General features: G+C 34.4%; 3 protein-coding genes across 3 annotated transcripts; 1 reads left to right on the plus strand and 2 right to left on the minus strand.

Annotated features, from left to right (window-relative positions):
* Positions 1–3,748: 3,748 nt before the first annotated feature.
* On the minus strand, positions 3,749–8,976 carry LOC125878481 (uncharacterized). The gene is made up of 6 exons (XM_049559742.1): positions 8,321–8,976; positions 6,553–6,712; positions 6,275–6,451; positions 6,108–6,191; positions 4,670–4,751; positions 3,749–4,443 (listed from the first exon to the last, which is right to left on the minus strand). The coding sequence occupies exons 1-6, from the start codon at positions 8,608–8,610 to the stop codon at positions 4,007–4,009; spliced, it is 1,230 nt and encodes a 409-aa protein (XP_049415699.1). The 5' UTR covers positions 8,611–8,976; the 3' UTR covers positions 3,749–4,006.
* Positions 8,977–10,471: 1,495 nt separating this feature from the next.
* On the minus strand, positions 10,472–13,855 carry LOC125843240 (beta-1,6-galactosyltransferase GALT31A). The gene is given in 12 exon segments (XM_049522451.1): positions 10,472–10,625; positions 10,829–10,938; positions 11,045–11,170; positions 11,253–11,340; positions 11,796–11,916; positions 12,523–12,595; positions 12,695–12,758; positions 12,839–12,962; positions 12,964–13,051; positions 13,188–13,249; positions 13,340–13,439; positions 13,755–13,855. Coding segments are annotated over 12 exon segments (1,206 nt in total). The 3' UTR covers positions 10,472–10,476.
* A 2,823-nt stretch (positions 13,856–16,678) lies between these two features.
* Positions 16,679–19,445, plus strand: LOC125841311 (uncharacterized). Its single transcript, XM_049520419.1, has 4 exons — positions 16,679–16,986; positions 17,058–17,230; positions 17,317–17,380; positions 19,062–19,445. The coding sequence occupies exons 1-4, from the start codon at positions 16,782–16,784 to the stop codon at positions 19,271–19,273; spliced, it is 654 nt and encodes a 217-aa protein (XP_049376376.1). The 5' UTR covers positions 16,679–16,781; the 3' UTR covers positions 19,274–19,445.
* The last annotated feature ends 40 nt before the right edge of the window (positions 19,446–19,485 follow it).

Consider the following 19,485-nt stretch of genomic DNA (forward strand, 5'->3'; position numbering starts at 1 on the left):
CCCCCCCTCTACACCCCATCCCCAAAAAAAAATTAACAAAATTTTAAATTTTTTCATTAAAAAAGTATTTTTTTGAAAAAAATTATCACCCCACCCCCTACCACCGCCCACCACACCCCATCCAAAAAAAAGTTACAAAATTTTAAATTTTTTCCAATAAATTTTTTTATAAAAAAAAATTGAAAAAATTTACCAACCCACCCCCTATCCCCTACCAAACCCCCCATCCCCTACCCCCTACCAAACCCCCCACCCATTATCCCAAAAAAATGTAAAAATAAGTTTCATTTTTTTTAAAAAAAAAAGACTTTTTTACTACCCCACTCTTTATCACTTTTTTTATTTGTTTGTGTGAATGCATATTTGGGTTCATTTCCCGGCTGGTTTGTGCTGAATTCTTGGGGCATAAGGATTAAGGTCTGCCTTTAACCACAAGAAGAAACATCTTCTCACCCAACACAAATAAATATCCAAGGTTAATTGCAATCAAATGATTTTTCTTTTTCTTTATTTATTTATACATAACAAAGACAATGTATTTCTCCATCATATTTCATTTAAATTTTCTTTCTTACTTCTTCCACTCATTTGATTCAGGCAACAACTATATAGTATATATCCCCCGCCTTTAAAAACTTCCTATTATTTACACAACTAGAAAATAAAAGGAAAAATCACCTCATATATCTATTTAAGGCTTAATAGTACTGCCTTTAGATGTACTTTTTTTATATTACTACTTATAACAGTTTAATTACAAATATTAACAGATTAGTTTTAATTTATAATTTAATTTATTTTATTTAATTAATTAGTTATTATTTTTATAATTACATTATAATTAATAAGTAAGAGAAATAACATTAATATTAGAGAATCAATTGTCATTATCTCTTACACCATTTTAGGGATTTTTTTCCAAATTTCACACAGCAACCCCCACCTTCCTCTTTTACCCACACGTAAATCCCCCACCCCCACCCCACGTTTCTCTTTTACAGAGAACTAACTTTTTCTCTCTCACCATCTTCAACATTCGTCTTCTTCATTCAAAAAGAAAATCAGTAGAACTCCCACATTTATATGATTTAATGGTGGGATGAGATCTACACGCGAAGAATGTTGAAATTCCTGCAAAGTGTGGTTCCTCTCAGTCGAAGGATCAAAAGGAGAAAAAAAATGAAGCAAAGAAAATGGTGAGTCCGGCAAATCAAAAGGGAAAGAAGAGGAAGGGGAAAATTGTAGAAACCCCTTTTGATTCGAATTTTGATTTTGTTAGTGAAATAAAAAAGAAAAAAAGCAACAAATGTAGAAATTGCTCAATCTTCAAAACCATCAACAAGAAGAACAACAAAAAAGGAGTCAAAAATTCGAATATCCAAAAAAGGCAAAAAAAATTGTTAGGGTAAGTATTATATTTAATTTATTTTCACATTATTCAAATTAGTGATTTTTTTGCTAAAAATATCACATTATGCTTATTGTTGTTTCGAAACTTTTGTTTGGGTGAAACTTGTACAAAATGTGAATAATATTTATATGAATCTGACTTTCATATATGATTTTGGGATATTATATGAAATGTGATATAATATTGGTATGCAAATGGTATGAATTGTGTTTTGACATTGGTATGGAATTGATTTGATATCAATAGCCCAATGGTATGAGTTGTTAAATTGGTATGCAAATGGTATGAATTGTTAAATTACTCTGTTTTGTATGAATTATGACTAATATTGATATGAAATTGAGATTTTTTCTAATAGGAAGGTTTCTTTTTCAATTTCTTCATTAATGTATTTAAATTTTTAACATTAGTATGAAAATGGTATAAAATGATTTTTCTTTCAATTTTTTTCAGTGATTGTGATTTGTACACGTATCTATTTGATGAATACATCAGTAATGAAGTTTTTGATATGCGTTCTGTTGATATCGATGCAAAGTACCATCGTCAAAGGTATGCCACAATCTATGGCATTATGGAAAAACAAAGAATGATGATGGCGCGACCAATGAGAGTGAAGTAACTGGCACTGTTGCTAGCAAATTTGATGGACCCCGCATAGCAAAAGAACATGCTCCGAATACCAGCAATTATCCCACACCAAGACCACAGAGATCAAATTTGAGATAGTTGATTGCACCTTAGACTTTTTAGAATTACAAGTTTTTTTTTTTACTTTTGGCCGATATTTTTGTGTTTGTTACAGCTTTAAGTATTTGATATATATAATATTCATTGTTTTATTTCAAAAAGATACCAATTACATATGAATTACAGATTGACTATTGTAATCGCATGATACTAGTTATATACAGACTGCATTCCAAATGGATACACCATTCTAAAGATAAATTACACATTGACTATAATAATTCTTGGGATAACAGTTATATACAAAATGCATACAAATTGGATTCAACATTTAGAGTTATGACTTTACAATGTCTTATTAACTAGAAAGAAATCATACTACTAATTTAGAGTTCATGAATCAACTCTGACTTATAATTGGTATCCAAAATGTACACCTTTGGCATCCAAATTCATATTCTAACACAAAAAAATAAAAAAAATAAAAAATAAATGAAGTTGGTATCCAACATGTATAAATACCTTGTATAAACGATTATGCCAATGTAAAATAGTGAAAATTGTATTTTGTAACAACCTCAATTACATTTTTGTTTTACATTTTTTTTCATCCTGGACAATTTACAACCTAATTATAAATTATATTGTCTTAACAAGCGTGGATTAAGTATTTTTAAAGATGTATGAAGTTGTATACAATCTGTATAAATACTGGAATAAACGAATCTTACAATTTAAAACAAAGATCATTAAATGTTGCACCAACATCAATTACATCTGGTTTTATTTTGTTTTTTGTTTTTTAAAATGGATAAAATAAAACTTTTTAATTAATTTTAACAGATTATAGTGAATTAAGGAAAACAAATATTCCTAATTAGTTTGAATCTCCTAAATTTATGCTAATTAATAATTATCATCTATCAATTCAAATTTAATTAATATATCTATTTCCATTTTTTCAGTTTTTTTCTTTATTATTTCTAATTCCGTTTTTTTTTTAAATTTTTGTTTATCTTCTTCTTCTTTTTAAAGTTTTTTCCAATTAATAAAAATATTTCTTTTTTTTGTAAATTTGTTATAACCTGAAATTTTTAATACTATAGCTTGAAAGTCTAAATCTACTGCTATAACTTAAAAATAGTACTATAATATATGTCATATATGAAATTTACAATTACAAACAGTTCAAGTGATTCTACGATCATAACAATTTTTTCTAATGCTACTTTAAAGTTTATTAGAGCTTCCACTTCAACAGAGTAGACCAATATAATATATCCAGGATTAGTTGACCTGATACAAGCATATATGAGGCATGCCCATCATATCGTCACTTGACACGGTAACTTCAGATGGGAGGCAAATAATATAATGGAAAGGCCATCCCATTTTTACCGGTATCTTCAACTGATTCACCTACTATATTTGTCTCTACTAGGATTTGAATTTGAAATCTCGCAATTCTCAAACTCACCACACATTTGGTGAGAAAGGCCGGCCACCATTCCAATTATGAGCCATGAACTAGTTTCAGAGAATGCTCGAGAAAAAGAAGATGCTCACTCCATTAATAATTAAATAAATAAATAAACAAAACAACTTCCTCCAACAACTATTGTCAAATATAGAAAGACAAAAAGTTACTAATAAAAGAATCAGCTTTGCTTTTTATTTGAAGCATGAGATATTCAGTGACACCAGAATTTCAACGAATACATGTATAGTATAATCTGGATTCTCCTGAACAGTGCAGCTCGACAGAAAGAAGACAACATAATATAACTCTAGCAGCTTTTCACAGGATCTAGCTCGCCTAACTCTTCACAGTGGCTACCTTACCTTGCTGCCAAAGTATGGGTCAAATGATGTTTATATAAAATGCCTCGACATACTAGAGCAGTTTCACAACCTTTTCCCAATCCCTGCAAACCTTCTAGCAACTCCAAATATAACTGCTTTTGTCAGGAGTCCACGATCAAGACTACAAGCAAGGGCAATTGCCCCACCAACAACTAAGAACCTCGGTATGTTCCTCCTTGCAGGCTTCTCCGGTGAATCCTCAGGCTCAATCTCAGAAAGATTGGTTTCGCTCCCCATTGATCTGAGATTCTCAATATCAACTTTGGTGTTGACTTGCGCCATGAAAGCACATCGTGAAATTGGGTCTCCAGACGCTCTATGTTTCTGGTATGCACGTAAACCAGGGTCAATCTTCCTCACAGCTCCCCACATACCTTGCCTTACCCCGAGTTTTGCAATTTCCCAAGGTATACCCATGTCTTCATAATGAAAGAGTAATACTTCACAGGCAGTCATCCGACCATCTCTCTTGGATTCAGCTGTTCATGCAAAAGAAATTAAAAGGCAATTTAGATGTCTAGTCATAAAATAACTCTTCTCAGAGATTGAAATGTAACATCTCCAGTTTCAGTCTTAATACTAACATTTCCTATCATGATCCATAGGACAACTACATTTGATGGCTGATCATCATAATTGGTTCAGTAAATTCCATAATTTTATTGGAAGTTGAGCAATCAAGCTAGCAATATCACTTCAAATTACCTGCGCGGATGAACCAACTTGAATAGTAGAGATCAACACGTCTTGGTTTGTTGCGACGGGGCACAGAAGAGCATGGTACACCCTGAACAATTTAAAAATCAAGATTATTCAAGATTTAAGCAAAATGATGTAACATTGGAGAGTATAAAGTGAGTGAGGGCAGCTAAAAAAAACAAAACAGGAAGCACCGTCAGGTGTCAACCAATATCAGGTCAACCCAGTTTTGATATTTTATTCTATTGAAGTAACACGACATATACGTAGACACAGACAATGAAAAACATGAGGTAGGTTCTCCCACTAGGATACCTGCAATTTAATCTTGGGTCTTCCCCTCTCCTACAGGTAAACATTCCTCCTTTGAATGCTAATTATGAAGTATCTTAACTATTCAAATGTAAATCTGACAGGAAATATCCAACTCCAGTCAACTAATAGTAAGTACCTTAGAGAAGGCTTGACTTTGAAGATAGTAAGTATCTAAGAGCGGAGGCTCGACTCAGATGGTCACCATAAGTAGCATGAAATGGCTGGTTGAGATAAACATAGGTAGATCATATAAACAATTTATTTATTAGATCCTGATGATAACCATGAAGGTAGGAAGGAATAGGGCTTGTGTGCAATATATACAAGGTATTGAGTGATTCCTCATCATCACCAGAGAATCCCTATTTAAGTATTTCACCCAGCCCCCATGGACACTATGGGACGTGACTAGGATGAAGAAAGTTTCATTGAGGGAGAAGGTTCATTCATGTATCTCCATAAGTTACTAGGGTAATGAAGCCTTAGACTGCTCGCTGCAGTCTTGTTCACTGCTACTTTTGAAGGGAACACACATCAAATCCATTTTTGCCTTTCTGACCGTTAATGAGTACAGATTAACACATGCACAGCATAGTCTATTCCAAAAATCTCAAAAAAAAAGAAAAGAAAAGAGATGCCAAAAGCAGGGGAGGAAAATGGTTTGACAAGAAGTTACTGCACTCTCTTCAATTTGACTTGAATACTTGTACTCCAATTTCTCTATACTCTACTTAGATAACAGAAAACATATCTTAGCTTATCACCCTTCAGTTTACAACTAATATACCAAGTGCAAAAGAAACACATCTGAAAGAGGAGGACCCTCTTAAGCTGGTTTGGTACAACTAACTCCACTTCTTTGAGTTCTACTCAGATAATAAAAATGTAAATTAGCTCATCAGGTTCACAACTAATCTACAATGTCTAAAAGTATGACACCCTTAAATTTTATTCATCAATTTCTATCTCTGATTATCTGGCTTTCACTCATATAAGAGATATCAAGTTAGATAACAAATGGCATGCCATGTTGAAAAACATTATTTATGATAGCGAAGTGTACACTTGTTTGACATCCACAATTGGCACATACTACTTGTGCACTTATGACAAGCCTTCATTCTCTTACCTTTGTGATGCAGTAGTATGTCCGCCCTGACTCCCAAATTCGACGGCCTATAATGTACTCTCTATCACTGCAAAAGAAGGGAAACTGGACCAGAATGATTTTGGTTAGTCATACTCCAATTAGGCAATCCAAGAGTATGCACAAGTGAAGACAGAGCACTATAATACCTTACGCACCCACTGAACCACCATGGTTCCAGTGGTAGGACACTCTTCCAATGTTTCAGCATGTATAAGCATGTCATCCCACTTCAATCGAAACTCATCATCCCAGAAGAAATCCCTCAACATTTCTGGAGTGGCATCCTCATATACAGTTCTGCTACGATATTGTGGAGGTCCAGTCTAGCATGACATTAAAATGTAATCCAATTAGGGGAAAGTGCAAAATAATTAAATCCCTCCTATCATTACACATACTATAAGGCCAGGAGAGAGAAATCTACCTCAGGATCTCTACGCCAAGCCTGATAGGACATATTCGGGGTAGAACGATCCATCATATGAATCCAAGCAGGTCCTCCATCTTGCTCTTCAACTAATCCCTCTAAGTAACAAAGGTCTGCATCAGTTACTACTGATTTTTTGGCTTCCAGCTGCAATGAACTGATAACAGCAGATTAAATAATTATTGGTGTCAAGGATTTGTGTATCTACTGTTGACACCCAATTTTGACCCTCCACAATTTAATTAATTTTCGAGCTTCTTCAAATTTCAAACAATTTGAAATACTTGTTTTCGAAAATAAAAAATACTTTTGAAATCATTTTCAAGGCCATGTTGCAATTTCCCTATAAAATACATATTCATATACTTGCTACTTTTAATAAAGATTAGGAAAATTTGTTTTACCAAAATTGTGTTTTAGTGTGTGTTTTATTTCCCTAAACTAATTTGTGATTTGATTGGTATAGTTGATCTTTTATTTCAAAATAATTATTTTTATCTTGTTGAAGTTAAGAAGCTTAAATAATTAGTTAAATTTATGATTTATCTCCTTCCCGTTTTATCAAATTCGGTTTAATTTTGAATCTAAGTTTGATTTGATAAAATATAGAAACCAAACAACCTGCTCCTTTCTTTCTTCCTTTTAAGACCATACATTTGGCCCATTATGAAATACCCAGCCCAACTCCAATTCAACCCAGACCCCTCGCTCTTTCTTCTCGCTCACAACACACGCCAACAACGCTCAACCAGACGAACCCAGCCCTAAATCCTCATTTCGCCGCCTCAATGTCCCCTTTTCTCCTTCAATTCGTACACTCCGCGTGCTTAGCACGAGCTCGAGGATGCCTAGAAGCTTCCAACCAAATGACCCCTAAATGATATAGCTCTTGTTGGTTAAAGTTGGTGCAAGAATGCTTTTAACTATGCCTTCCACACTTATTTGCTGATTAAAATTGCGATTATGTTGACTTCTATTTTTGCATATGAGGCAAATGTATTAGGATTGGAAGTTGTACTCCTTGTTTCCTTTTTTTCCCTCTTTACGTTGGCAGACTTAATTTGCATTATTAAATGTTGTTTGAGTTTGTTTACATGTTAAATTAGTCTCAGCTCCCTTCTTGATTAGTTACTAATTCTTTTTCTTTGTTTTCTTTGCATGCACTCTCCCATTTGAGTCCATTGGACTCCACCATCTCTTGCATATTCCTCTCTTCGAGTCAACCTCCACCAAGTCGCGAAAGGGAAGCAAATATTATTGGGTTAAAACTCAAAAACCAGCAGTAGCTGAAACAGGTAGCGGCAGTCCCAAAGGGACTCATTGTTTACTGTGATTACTCAACTTTTTATCTAACTTAAATGAATTCCCGGGAGGTTTTTAATGAACTTTCTTTCACTATTTTGTTACAAGTACTTCAATTTTCAAAACGGCAAACTTAAGCTTGTAGAATAACTTCATGTTCTTTCATAGTTATTAAAAAGTTTTAATCCACGTTAATGAATTTGAACTAACCATTTGGTTCAATATCTTTAACTCGGATATATAGATTATTAAGTTAAAAACATTTTCGACTTCTAAATTTAGTACAAATTAATATCTATTCATTTTTATAAAGATTTTCATAAGTAACCCAATTTCTTTTATAAAAATAGCCAAATGTTTTAATCCTCAACTGCATGTTAGCGGATCGTGTTGTTTTAAATTAGTTTTCAAAAATAGGTAACATCTATGTAAAGGAGAATATGAGCAAGACTTTGGAACAAACCTGGAGGTAGAGGATGAAATGGAGGGCGGGGAGTGAGTTTCCTTGATCCAAGAGGGAACTTGCAATTTGAGAGTTGAAAAGCCAAAAGACAGATTTTGGAGAGCAGGAACATGTGTTGTAGGTACAGAATCAATGGCAAGATTAGCCCACTTGGGCTTCCATGACCATCCAACCAAGACCCCAACAAGAACAGCAATCCAGATGGGTGCCATAAACATCCCCAGCTCTAATATTACCTCCCCAAAAGTTGGTCTTTGTAAAATCTCAAGCAAAGCCGCTACCAAACCCATAATAAAAAAGAAGAAACAACCCCCGATTCAATCGTTAAAAAGGTATATAAACTTTGAGCACGGCGAAGAGTCGAGGGTTTCAAAAAAAAAAAAAAGGAAAGAAGAAGAAGATAGAGAAAGATAAAGATAAATAAAAACAACCCTAAAGACAGATAGATAGATAGCAGGAAAGAAAGAAAGTTATATTTTTTACTTAAATGAATGGAAGATAAAAGGAATTAGATTTAGGGAAAAGAGGATAAGGATGTAGAGGTAGAGAAACGTGTTAGCCGATTGCTGGTAGGGCCTCTTTTCATTTTTGCTCCTCAGGATTTTAGTTTTTATGTTCGACCAGGGAATAACAATTGCTTCTGGTGGTTGTGCTTTTCAAATAGCCCGGAATACAAAGTGATGAATTGTCATTTTATATTGTGATATTTGATTAGGAAAAACAAGTGGTGCTTATATAAGTTTTAAGTTTGTGTTGGAAAAAAAATGTGTGTATTCTGGTTTTGTTTGACATAGGAGTGTGGGGTTGGTTAAATACTTAAAAGTCAAGTCTTGGAGTAGTAGTACCACCGCGTTTACATCTCTCGTTCAAACCATTTGACTAAGGCTCTTTTCTCTTTTATTTGTCTTTTGACCATCAACTTTGTACCACTAATATCATTCCTACTTTATGGAAAATTACTATTTGGCATTGGGATTCCGGATTAGTATACATAAGGATATTCAAGTTGAATTAAATAAGGTGAAATATCTCATGATTAAGTTTATGATAAAATATTTAATTTTAAAATATCTCACCTTACTCGCATATTCCTAACCAGTGATGTCAACTCAATTGGCTTTGTTTTTGTTTTTATTTTTCTCTGTACTATTTGTAGGTTGGTGAACGGTGAGTCCTTATCATAAAAGAGTGAGAAATAGTGTTACCACAAAATTCTCACGTTTAACACAATTTGGATGTTTAGTGATAGTGGGTATCTCTCCTCTTCTTCATAAGTAAAGTCCCTAGAGATAAGCAAATCGAATAGTGTTTTCATTAGAGTGTGCACCAACACAATCAAAAAAGGTTTTTTCTTTTTTCATAAATTAAAAACATTTCTTTTTGGAAGTGAATAATATATCACCCTTATTGGATTTATTTTTATACATGAGGAAGATGTGTATAAGCTAAGGGAATTAAGCTTATGAACAAGCTTGAGTGATAATTTGTAGGAATTCAGAAGAGGCAACATAAAATAGTGGAAATATATATTTTGCAAGTGATAGAGTTTAGAGATTAAAAAAAATACAACTACTATTGTATATGAGTATTAATTGAATGTGGATAGAAGATTAAAGAGTTTGGATGAAACTTTAAACATGGTTTAAGGTCAAATTCAAAAGGAAACCAAGTCGACAAATTAAAATGGCTTATCTCCGACCAAACCTAACTCTTGACAACATGGAAACAGTGGTCGGCGCATGTGGTAAATAGTCTTGTTTGTTATTTGGACACGACAATTACATGTACAATTATTGGAGTAATTTACATGGACCCATTTTCTTCTTCTAATGCAGTGTGGATCCATAAACATGTCATTCATCATTTTCACTTCAATCATAGCAAATTTTGCAACCTAATAATTATTGCAATTTGATTTCCATCCCTTTCACTAACATGTTGAACATGCATATTCCGTCCACTCAATTTTTTCAACAATCAATTAATGGTAGTAACATATTTCGCCCTTCAGCAGCTTTGGAACATCAGTTTTCTGCCCAACTAATAAATTTCCAATTTAGTATTTCAAGTCAAAAATTGGGCCATCACATCACATCCCTACGATTGGAGTAACAACGAACAGAATTTAACTGCACAATGCATATGATCATAAATTTTCAGAAACTAGTATGCCATATTGCTCCATTTCCCTCTCCACATCGCTGGTGGACCTCTTCCATCCTTTCCACTGATTTACAAATTCCACTACAGCTCCAATCGAACGATGCAGCACAAATGTTCCCAGCTTGGGCCTTCCACTCGCAATCTTTCAATTAAGAGGCCAAATAATCAAATGAGTAGAATTCTGTGTTGGAATTTTCATGCCATAATATATATATATATCTAAGGACTACTTGGCTACACTAAATTATTAACAACTTGTTTGAGCTATAGACTAGCAATGTCAACAATCATCAACTCTCGTACCAGAAACCAGTACATCACATAGAGTATTCGAGTAAATCTTACCTGGGGGTGTTCCACAGCACAAACTCCGTTCATCAATATGTTCAACATCAAGCCCAATAAACCAAGAACCAAGAGAAACATCTTCATTTGCATACCTATGTAGAATGTGTCTGACCACAAATTCTTTATGAATAAACAGTACATGTCACAAGTAAAGCACATGGATATGCAATAAACAGAAACCTTGAGAAAAAATTTATCAAGCGAGAGGTGTACCCATTGATCGATATGTAGGTAGCCAAATCCTTGGAGATCGCATATATTTGTCCAGTTGCATGCCTAAAATACTTATTTCCCTCCTCACCAAATTTCCAGTATTCGGGTTCATGGTACTTCACTCCTCTGCACAAAAAGTATGTCATACTTGAAAATTTTGAACCTTGAAGTACAACTGTAGAAGCTCATGATGGATCTAGAATCTTACTTCTGTGAGAGAACGGGTCCAGATTTCATGCAACCCACGTACACACAAGGTTTAGATCGATGACGGTCTAACAATGAACCTACAACACCTGTGACAAAATATGGAATTAGTACAAATTCATCCCTCTCCTACTTAGTGTTGGGAGGATGCATTATTAATTGACTAGCTTAATGCTTAATATAGACCTACAATAATTCTCCTCTTTTATCTGTGCAAGGGACTAGCACTGTGAGCAACCTACACAGGCAATACTAATTTAGCTGCAAATAAGTTCTAGTCATATTTGTATGTCTACTTAGGTCCAATATTTGCTAGGACTCAAATCTTTAATAGAGAATTAAATGCAAGTAGAAATGTAGAGAACCTAAATTTATAAATATTGGATCGAGCATGCTTAAATGGAGCAACATGGATAATGAAACATCTTATAGGCAGTATGAATTAGCTCAATCTTGTGTAATTCTTGTTGTACTCTCCTAATTAGTGTGGACTCACTATTGCTCAGCATTTAGATAAAAGGAATTTGAATAAGCTTGTACTAACCCAGATTGACATGCACATCATCGTCAACTTTAATAAAGAAGTCAGCATCCCATTTTGTTGCTGCAGTTGAAAAGTATATTTGAGTCTTAGAGGACAGCTCATGATATCCCTCCACATGATTCTGCAAGGCAAGATGTCTTTATCATGTAGTAAAATGCTCAGTCAACAAAATCCAACTAAATAGTTATGGCACACTATTGTTCTCTCTTCTATCTTGATTAAACTTAAAACCGTAATGGCATATTGTAGATGATAGACTTGAAAGTAGTAAGACATATTCCAATGTGAAGATCATGCATACAGATGGGCAAAGGACACAGGAGGACAGAAGATAAAGAAAAAAAGGTGTACTGTTTTTCTTCTTTTTTTTTTTATCAGTGAGAAGAGTGTTTTATGATAAACATTAACTGCATGCTAGATCAATGGACATCTCTTTTTACAGGCATATATATAGAGACACTCATACATGTTAAGCATATTCATTAATAAATGCATAAACTATTAAAAGAATGTATAAAGTGTAGATGTCAATGCGATACATTTTTTTTTTCAGGAAGGTGAAAGATTGTCAGTTTCATATTTATACAATTGAAAGGTTCACTCTTAACTTCTTTTGGAAAGGGGCAGTAAAATGTAACTCAAGTTATCTTGCTAATAGACAAACACGAAAGCATGAAATGGAATAAGATAAAGAGTACATGGCGTGCACTAAGAACAACAAACTTACCAGTCGAAAGAAATCATTATGTTGTGCATCCTCAGCATCTATAGCCCGATCCAAGACTCCACCTGGGGTTGCACTGGGCATCATCACAGTCCATTATTAATATGAAAAGAGAACAGTGACTGCATAACAAAAATCCTTTCTAAGAATCATTCAATCTCCAATGTCAATTTACCTGTGCCCTATTACAAACCGTATGATAATGCCCTTCTCGTTTTCCAACTTTCTTAGATCCTCCCCTATACGGTTAATCAAAGCAATGTTAACCAACAATATTTCTTGGTTTAAGAAAATTTCCATACACGTTTGGTAATCAAACCTTGAGGTATCCAAGTTTCCCTAATTGAATCCCTGCGTTTTCTGCTGCTGAAAGCAGTAATGATTCCCATTACATAGAAAACCTTAGGGCGGTTATTCAAAGGCTCAATTACTGGTTTCCTACAAAACAGCAGCTATTTCTTCATTTTGTGCTTTAGCAGCTCTAGCAGCAGCGAGCTTCATTTCCAGAGAAGATATGGTTTTGTCCAATTCCCTAAAAGTTTTATGAACACAATGATATTGGATTATTACATAGAATCAAAGATGAGATTCAAAACTTAATTCTCCTTTTAATGAATATAATCACTAGCTTGGAACCTGTATATTGAAGGGAGGGCACAGAAAGTTACATGATTACATCGTGTGTTTTAGAAACATTGAAGAGAATATCTTCTGCTACCAGAGAAGTATCCTGTATCAACATCAACCACCCCAGGAATCAGTTTATCTACTTATTTTGTGTAATTATGAGGCCAAAAACGTCACATTCCAGCTGACTTGCCTTTTTCTCGCACTCAAGAACAGGATGAAGTTCCTGTGACATATGTTCCACTGATATAGCATCGTTCACTGTTCTAACAGAACCAGGCACTGTCAATAACCTAAGAAAAAGTAACTCAACGTGTTGTCAAAGGCATACTAGATGTTGCAAGAAACTAACATAGAATTTTAACAATACACATGGAATACGACTATGTAGCAATACTCTTAATGCCAAAACTATGTAAGATGTTGATTCAATGGCGTCTGCAGCTAATTACCAATACTGACATTCAATTCACGCATACTACATAAAATCTGTAGAGGTCGGAGCCCCATAATTTACCTATAAATTTGCCCCAGCTTTATTGTCTATATTATACTAGTAAAAAGACATGAACATGTCGCTTGTCACACTCACAGTAGTAAAATAGTACCTGTTGACAACAAAAACACCTAAGCAGAAGCTCGCAATGCAGAGCAGAGAGACCCATCTAGCGCCCTTGTAAGGTGGTGACCTTCCTATCTTCAAACCCATTTTCCTTTTCCTTTCCAATCCACTAAACAAGTAAACTAAACTTGTTTTTTTTTTTTCAAATAGAAATGAGAGTCAGAAGCACAAGCGCTATCATTACCATACCATGCTAAAATTGGGAAAGCCATAGATTTTCAAACAACACAGTGGAGACTAAGTTTGCAAATACAGGAGACTTCATGCCCTCTGCTTAATACCACCACAATTTCAAATTTTAAACAACAAACATAAAAAATAAAAAATAAAGTTTTCATCTTTTCTTTTTGTACTTTCTTTAATTAATTATCACAACCATCTCATCTAAAAAAAAATTAAACTATTAAAAAAAAATATTTTTATTATTTAATTATATTTTCAATATCATCTATTTTTAAATAAATATTACTAGAAAGTAGTACTCCTAGTATTTATGAATAAAATAATTATCCACTCAAACATATCAATGCCCTAAAATCAAATTTGAACAAAGATTCTAGAAATGAGTCAGTGCCCCTTTAGCTTAACTTATTTTTAGGTGTTTTTTACTTTTAAGCATTTTTAGTTGACCATGCAGCAACTTCTAAAATGGAAAGCACACGAGTGGAATTATCGAGTATTAGGGGTCGTTTGGTGTGAGGGATAATACCAAATAATCCCGGGATTAAATTATAGTACCGCTTATTTTGTTGTTTGGTTGGCAAGTTCGGGATAACTTATCCCGGGATTAATAATTAGTACCGGGATAAGTTATCCCTCTCTTTGGGTGGTATAGTAATCCCGGGATAACTTATTCCGGGATAAAATAGGTAAATGACAAAAATGTCTCTTTCAACCCTTTTGTTATATCACTTTTTACATTAATGAAGGGCATTTTTGTAAACAAATAAATTGTTCTTAAAATTTATTATTTTGAATACAACAAACCAAACACTCAATAAAAAATAATCCCAACACAACTTATCCCATCATAACTCATTTTCAAACCAAACGACCCCTTACTGTCTAATAAAGAAGAAGAAGAAGCATCATCAATTTCTTCATCTTCAGCCTGAGTTTTTGTCTTTACACAACAACTTATATATATGTCTATCAATTTCTTCATCTTCAGCTTTAGTTTTTATCTTTACACAACGACTTATATATATGTCATGTCACAATAACCTGCTCTTTTCTTTTTTAGTCCAATTATTTTTATATTATATTTATATATGAGCTTCATATATTCTTCTATTGCTAAAAGTAAAACAAATTACTTGGAATGGGAAGAATAATTGAATATGAAAGTATTTTAAATTAAGTATATCGGTGGAACAACTCAAATAAAATAGAAAATTCAGTGATTCAATGAAAGCCCAACAAATCGAACATTGAATCACACGAAAATAAAATATTATTCAACAAACTAGATATCCTATTCTTTCTTGTAATGTTTTTGTTTGAGAGGATCAAAGAGATGAATCTCTCTATTGAAGAAGAGAAATTGTCGTTAACTACCAATTACCTGAGCCATTGTACGCTCTCTCCACTTATAAAAAGTAGCAATAGTTTTGAGTTACAACTTCTTGTAAATTTATCTCATTTAAACAAGACTAGATTAATTACGTGTGAAATAACCGTTCAATCAATTTTAGCATCAGTCAAAAATATTTGAACTTCTGCATTTGCAAAACATATTAAATATCAGACGAAGAGGGGTGATGTTTGACTTTCACAAGGCCTTCAGAGGTGACTGTCCAACCTTTCGTCCAAATCGAGTAAACTCGATTTTTTTTAGGAAAAATTACACAAGAAGGCAAACATGTGATGAATTTATGATTAACTACTATAGTTCAAAATAATTACAGTTCTCTAGGTAGGGTTTTACATCAATTTTTTCTCTCCTCTCTCCTGTCAGTGCCCCCTCCTCTCTCTATCTCGCTCGCCTATTTCCTCATAATATATAGCTAAATACAATAGTTTTTTATACAATTGTATTCGTGATATAGCATGTATTCAACTCTCTCTCCAAGATATCGCTCGCCTCTCTCCCCCCCTCTCAAAGTCTCGTTTGCCTCTCTCTTCTTCCAAACATATATCTATAATTTGCAATTTAGCGAACTATAGGTATGGATCTCTATAATTAAGTATAAACTATAGTCATTTTTGAAAGTTTCCAAAAAAAAATAGGAAAAATTACATAAATACACAACTCAAGATATTATAATCTCTAAAATTTCTTACCATTTAAAAAAATTACAAAAATCCCCTCTCAGATACATATCTATCCCATCTAGGATACATCCCCCCCCCCCTCTGGATACATCATAATCTCTAAAATTTCTTACCATTTAAAAAAATTTCCTCTCGGATACATGTTTATCCCCTCTAGGATACATCCCCCCGGATACATCTCTCTTATTAAGTAATATATCATTTGCAATGTATCGTACAACCCAGAAATGTATCCGAGAGTAATGAAAAATCTGAGATTTTTGTAATTGGAGAAACTTCTGAAATAGGATGTAATTAACCAAATATATGAGATTTTTGTAAAATGCCAAAAACAATTACCTAAATACACAATTTATTTTACCATATTCTCTAATAAATTCTACCATTTGAAAAAATCACAAAAATTCCTACTATCTCCTATTCTTGGATATATCACTTTACGCGATGTATCGGTTGGATACATCACTTCATATGATGTATCGATCGGATATATCACTTCACTTGTGTTAAGTGACAACCAAAAACATATGTTTGTGCCCTTGGTTCTGAATTAAGCCCTTTCTTGGGCCTTGTATGTTGTTGTAGTGCAAAAGTATCATGGGCCCCTGTATAAGACCCAGCCCAGAGGCTCAAATAGGAATCTGGCTAGAGATAGGAGACGGTGCCCAGTGTTATCCACTTCTTTCTCGTTCCGATTTCTTCTTCTTGTATCAGAAAAAAGAAAGAAAAGAAAAGAAAAATGGCGTCTTTATCGAGTTGTAATCATCCAGGGAAACTCTGTTCGTCGTTTTCACCTTCATCCCTTAAGTTGTCTTGGGTCCAACGGGTGTCGGTTCAGTTCATTCACACCCACAGCCACACTTGTTCCCTTCCTTGTGCTCCAAGGGCTCTCACTGTCATTTCCATGGCCCCCCCTAAGCCTGGTGGTGGTAAAGCCAAGAAAGGTATTATTTTCACTTTGGTTGTTTAGTTTGGGGTTTCAATCTTTTTACTGATGGGTTGCATTTTGTTACAGTCACTGGTATTATAAAGTTAGCTCTCGAGGCAGGGAAGGCAACTCCTGCTCCACCCGTGGGTCCGGCCTTGGGTTCCAAAGGTGTTAACATCATGGCATTCTGTAAGGATTACAATGCCAGAACTGCTGACAAAGCTGGTTATGTTATTCCTGTCGAAATCACCGTCTATGATGTCAGTTCTTCATTTTTATTGTCAATTAATTAAAACATGATTAAAGTCTTACTAGTATCTCATTTTGCCTCTTCCTTCTCTTCCAGGATAGAAGCTTCACTTTTATCTTGAAGACCCCACCTGCTTCTGTTTTGCTGCTCAAGGCTGCAGGTATTTAGAATTTTCACCTTTAACTGCTAAAAATGTGAAGGTTTAGTTTAGAGGCAAGTCAGGAAAACTAAATGATTCATTTAGAGTTAGTGGAAGAGATACCATTTAGCTTGAACATCAACGACACAAGAATGTATTTGATTTACTGATTGATGTACAATGCTCAAGGTCACAGAGTTTGGAGTTGGCTACCTTGGTGCTGAATCAATGTGCAATATCAAGCTAGTTTTGGATGAGGACATCATATCCTGGCCTATTACTACCACACCCTTGCTTGTTGATCCAACATCAGTTACCATAGCTGTATGATACATATGACCCATGGGTCTCTTACAAGGGCAACTAGCCGACCTGTCTGCCAGAATTCCATAAATATTTGCTTGCAGTTTGAGATCAAGAAATTCATAACATCCTCTTTAGCTCTATAGACTTATAGAGTACTTATAAAAGAAAGGTCTTTAGTCTATAGACATTAAAATTTATGACAGCAAGGAAGATGAAGGGTTAAGCACCTCCCTATGCACTTCCTAAACAATAGACACCCTTGAAGACAACCACTTGATATACTACCCCATGATCTTGGCTTGAATCAGGAACTAGAACTAGTTTATGGCTGATATTAGTTAAACGCCTCACTGTGCACTTTCTAAACAAAAGACGCCTGTGAAGACTACAACTCGATGCACTATCCAACGATCTTGGCTTGAATTGGGTATTAGAACAGGATACTTTTAGAGTCTTGTTTATGAAGATTTTCCCTCCTTCCATGATATTTTTCGTAGTAGGACGTAGACATGTAAAATTACCGAAAAACTAGACTGAAAACTCCCTTTTTTTTTATTTTCCATGTTGCTCTGCTAGATGGTTGGGCAAAAAGGGAGAAAGAAAAAAAAGAAATATTGAAATCTGAATTAGAAAAACAGTTGACTCTCTTTCTCTCTGGGTGGAGAATGACAGAGACCCGTCATAAATATATATGCTCTGACTGCGGTTTTCTACTCATAGACTATAGTTCTATGCTCATCCAAATTAAGCAGTAGATTTAAACATTTCGGGTTTGGATTGGCAAAATCAGTACTGAAGTAACCCATCCCATTGGGAATCATAAGAATGCATCACACTATTTGGGCATGCTGTCCTTGCTTCACCAAACTATAGAACTAATGAAATGAACTCCTTCGTTATTGTATAAGCACTGTTTTTTGGGTTACAGTTGATTATAACAACATGAAAGGTAATTTTTAAAGTAGATAACAGTGAGTGAAATAAATTTGCTCAAAAAGTAGAATCATTAGCTTGCTCTACTAGATGTTTATGCATACTGCTGTTATCCCCCTTCTTTGGTATATGGGGTCAATGGGGTCAAACCCCCTGTTTTATTCAGGGAAAAATGCCAGCACTGACTTAGTGCTTGATCATCTTGATGAATAAGATCTTTGCTTATCCCATAATAAAAAGTGTAATTTCACAATTTGGAAATCAGGTGTTCGATCAAAATAGTACACCTTGTAGATGTGAATGTGAACTTGTACTGGAGTTTAGCTTTTTATGGTGCAGTTACTCTATCTTTGCTATAGCCTGGATGTTATATGTTGTGGTGCATACAAAAGTTTGGATAGTTTTGGTTAGTTTCCAAAGATGTAAATATGTATGTATGATTAATTATTTTATCACTTTGTAGGAGTGGAAAAGGGCTCGAAGGACCCACAGAGGGAGAAAGTGGGAAAAATAACTATTGATCAATTGAAGGTAATTGCTCAAGAGAAGCTGCCGGATCTTAATTGTTCTACGATTGAATCTGCAATGAGGATTATAGCTGGCACTGCAGCAAATATGGGAATTGACATTGACCCTCCGATTCTTGAACCTAAAAAGAAAGAGCTTGTGTACTAGTTGTGCCTTTTCTATTTCCATGTAATGTATCCCTGTATTAGAAGCAAAAAAATTTGGAAGAGAAATAGATTGACTGCAGAAAGAGGATCTGCCCGTGTACCTTCGAATCTTTGTGTCTCTGTCTTTGGACTCTTCATTCCTTAATTATTTTGAATATATGATGAATGCCTAAGACACACTCTCAAGTGCAAGATGCCAATACAACTTTTCGT

The sequence above is a fragment of the Solanum stenotomum genome, chromosome 10 (genome assembly GCF_019186545.1).
Source record: "Solanum stenotomum isolate F172 chromosome 10, ASM1918654v1, whole genome shotgun sequence".
Lineage (NCBI taxonomy): Eukaryota > Viridiplantae > Streptophyta > Magnoliopsida > Solanales > Solanaceae > Solanum > Solanum stenotomum.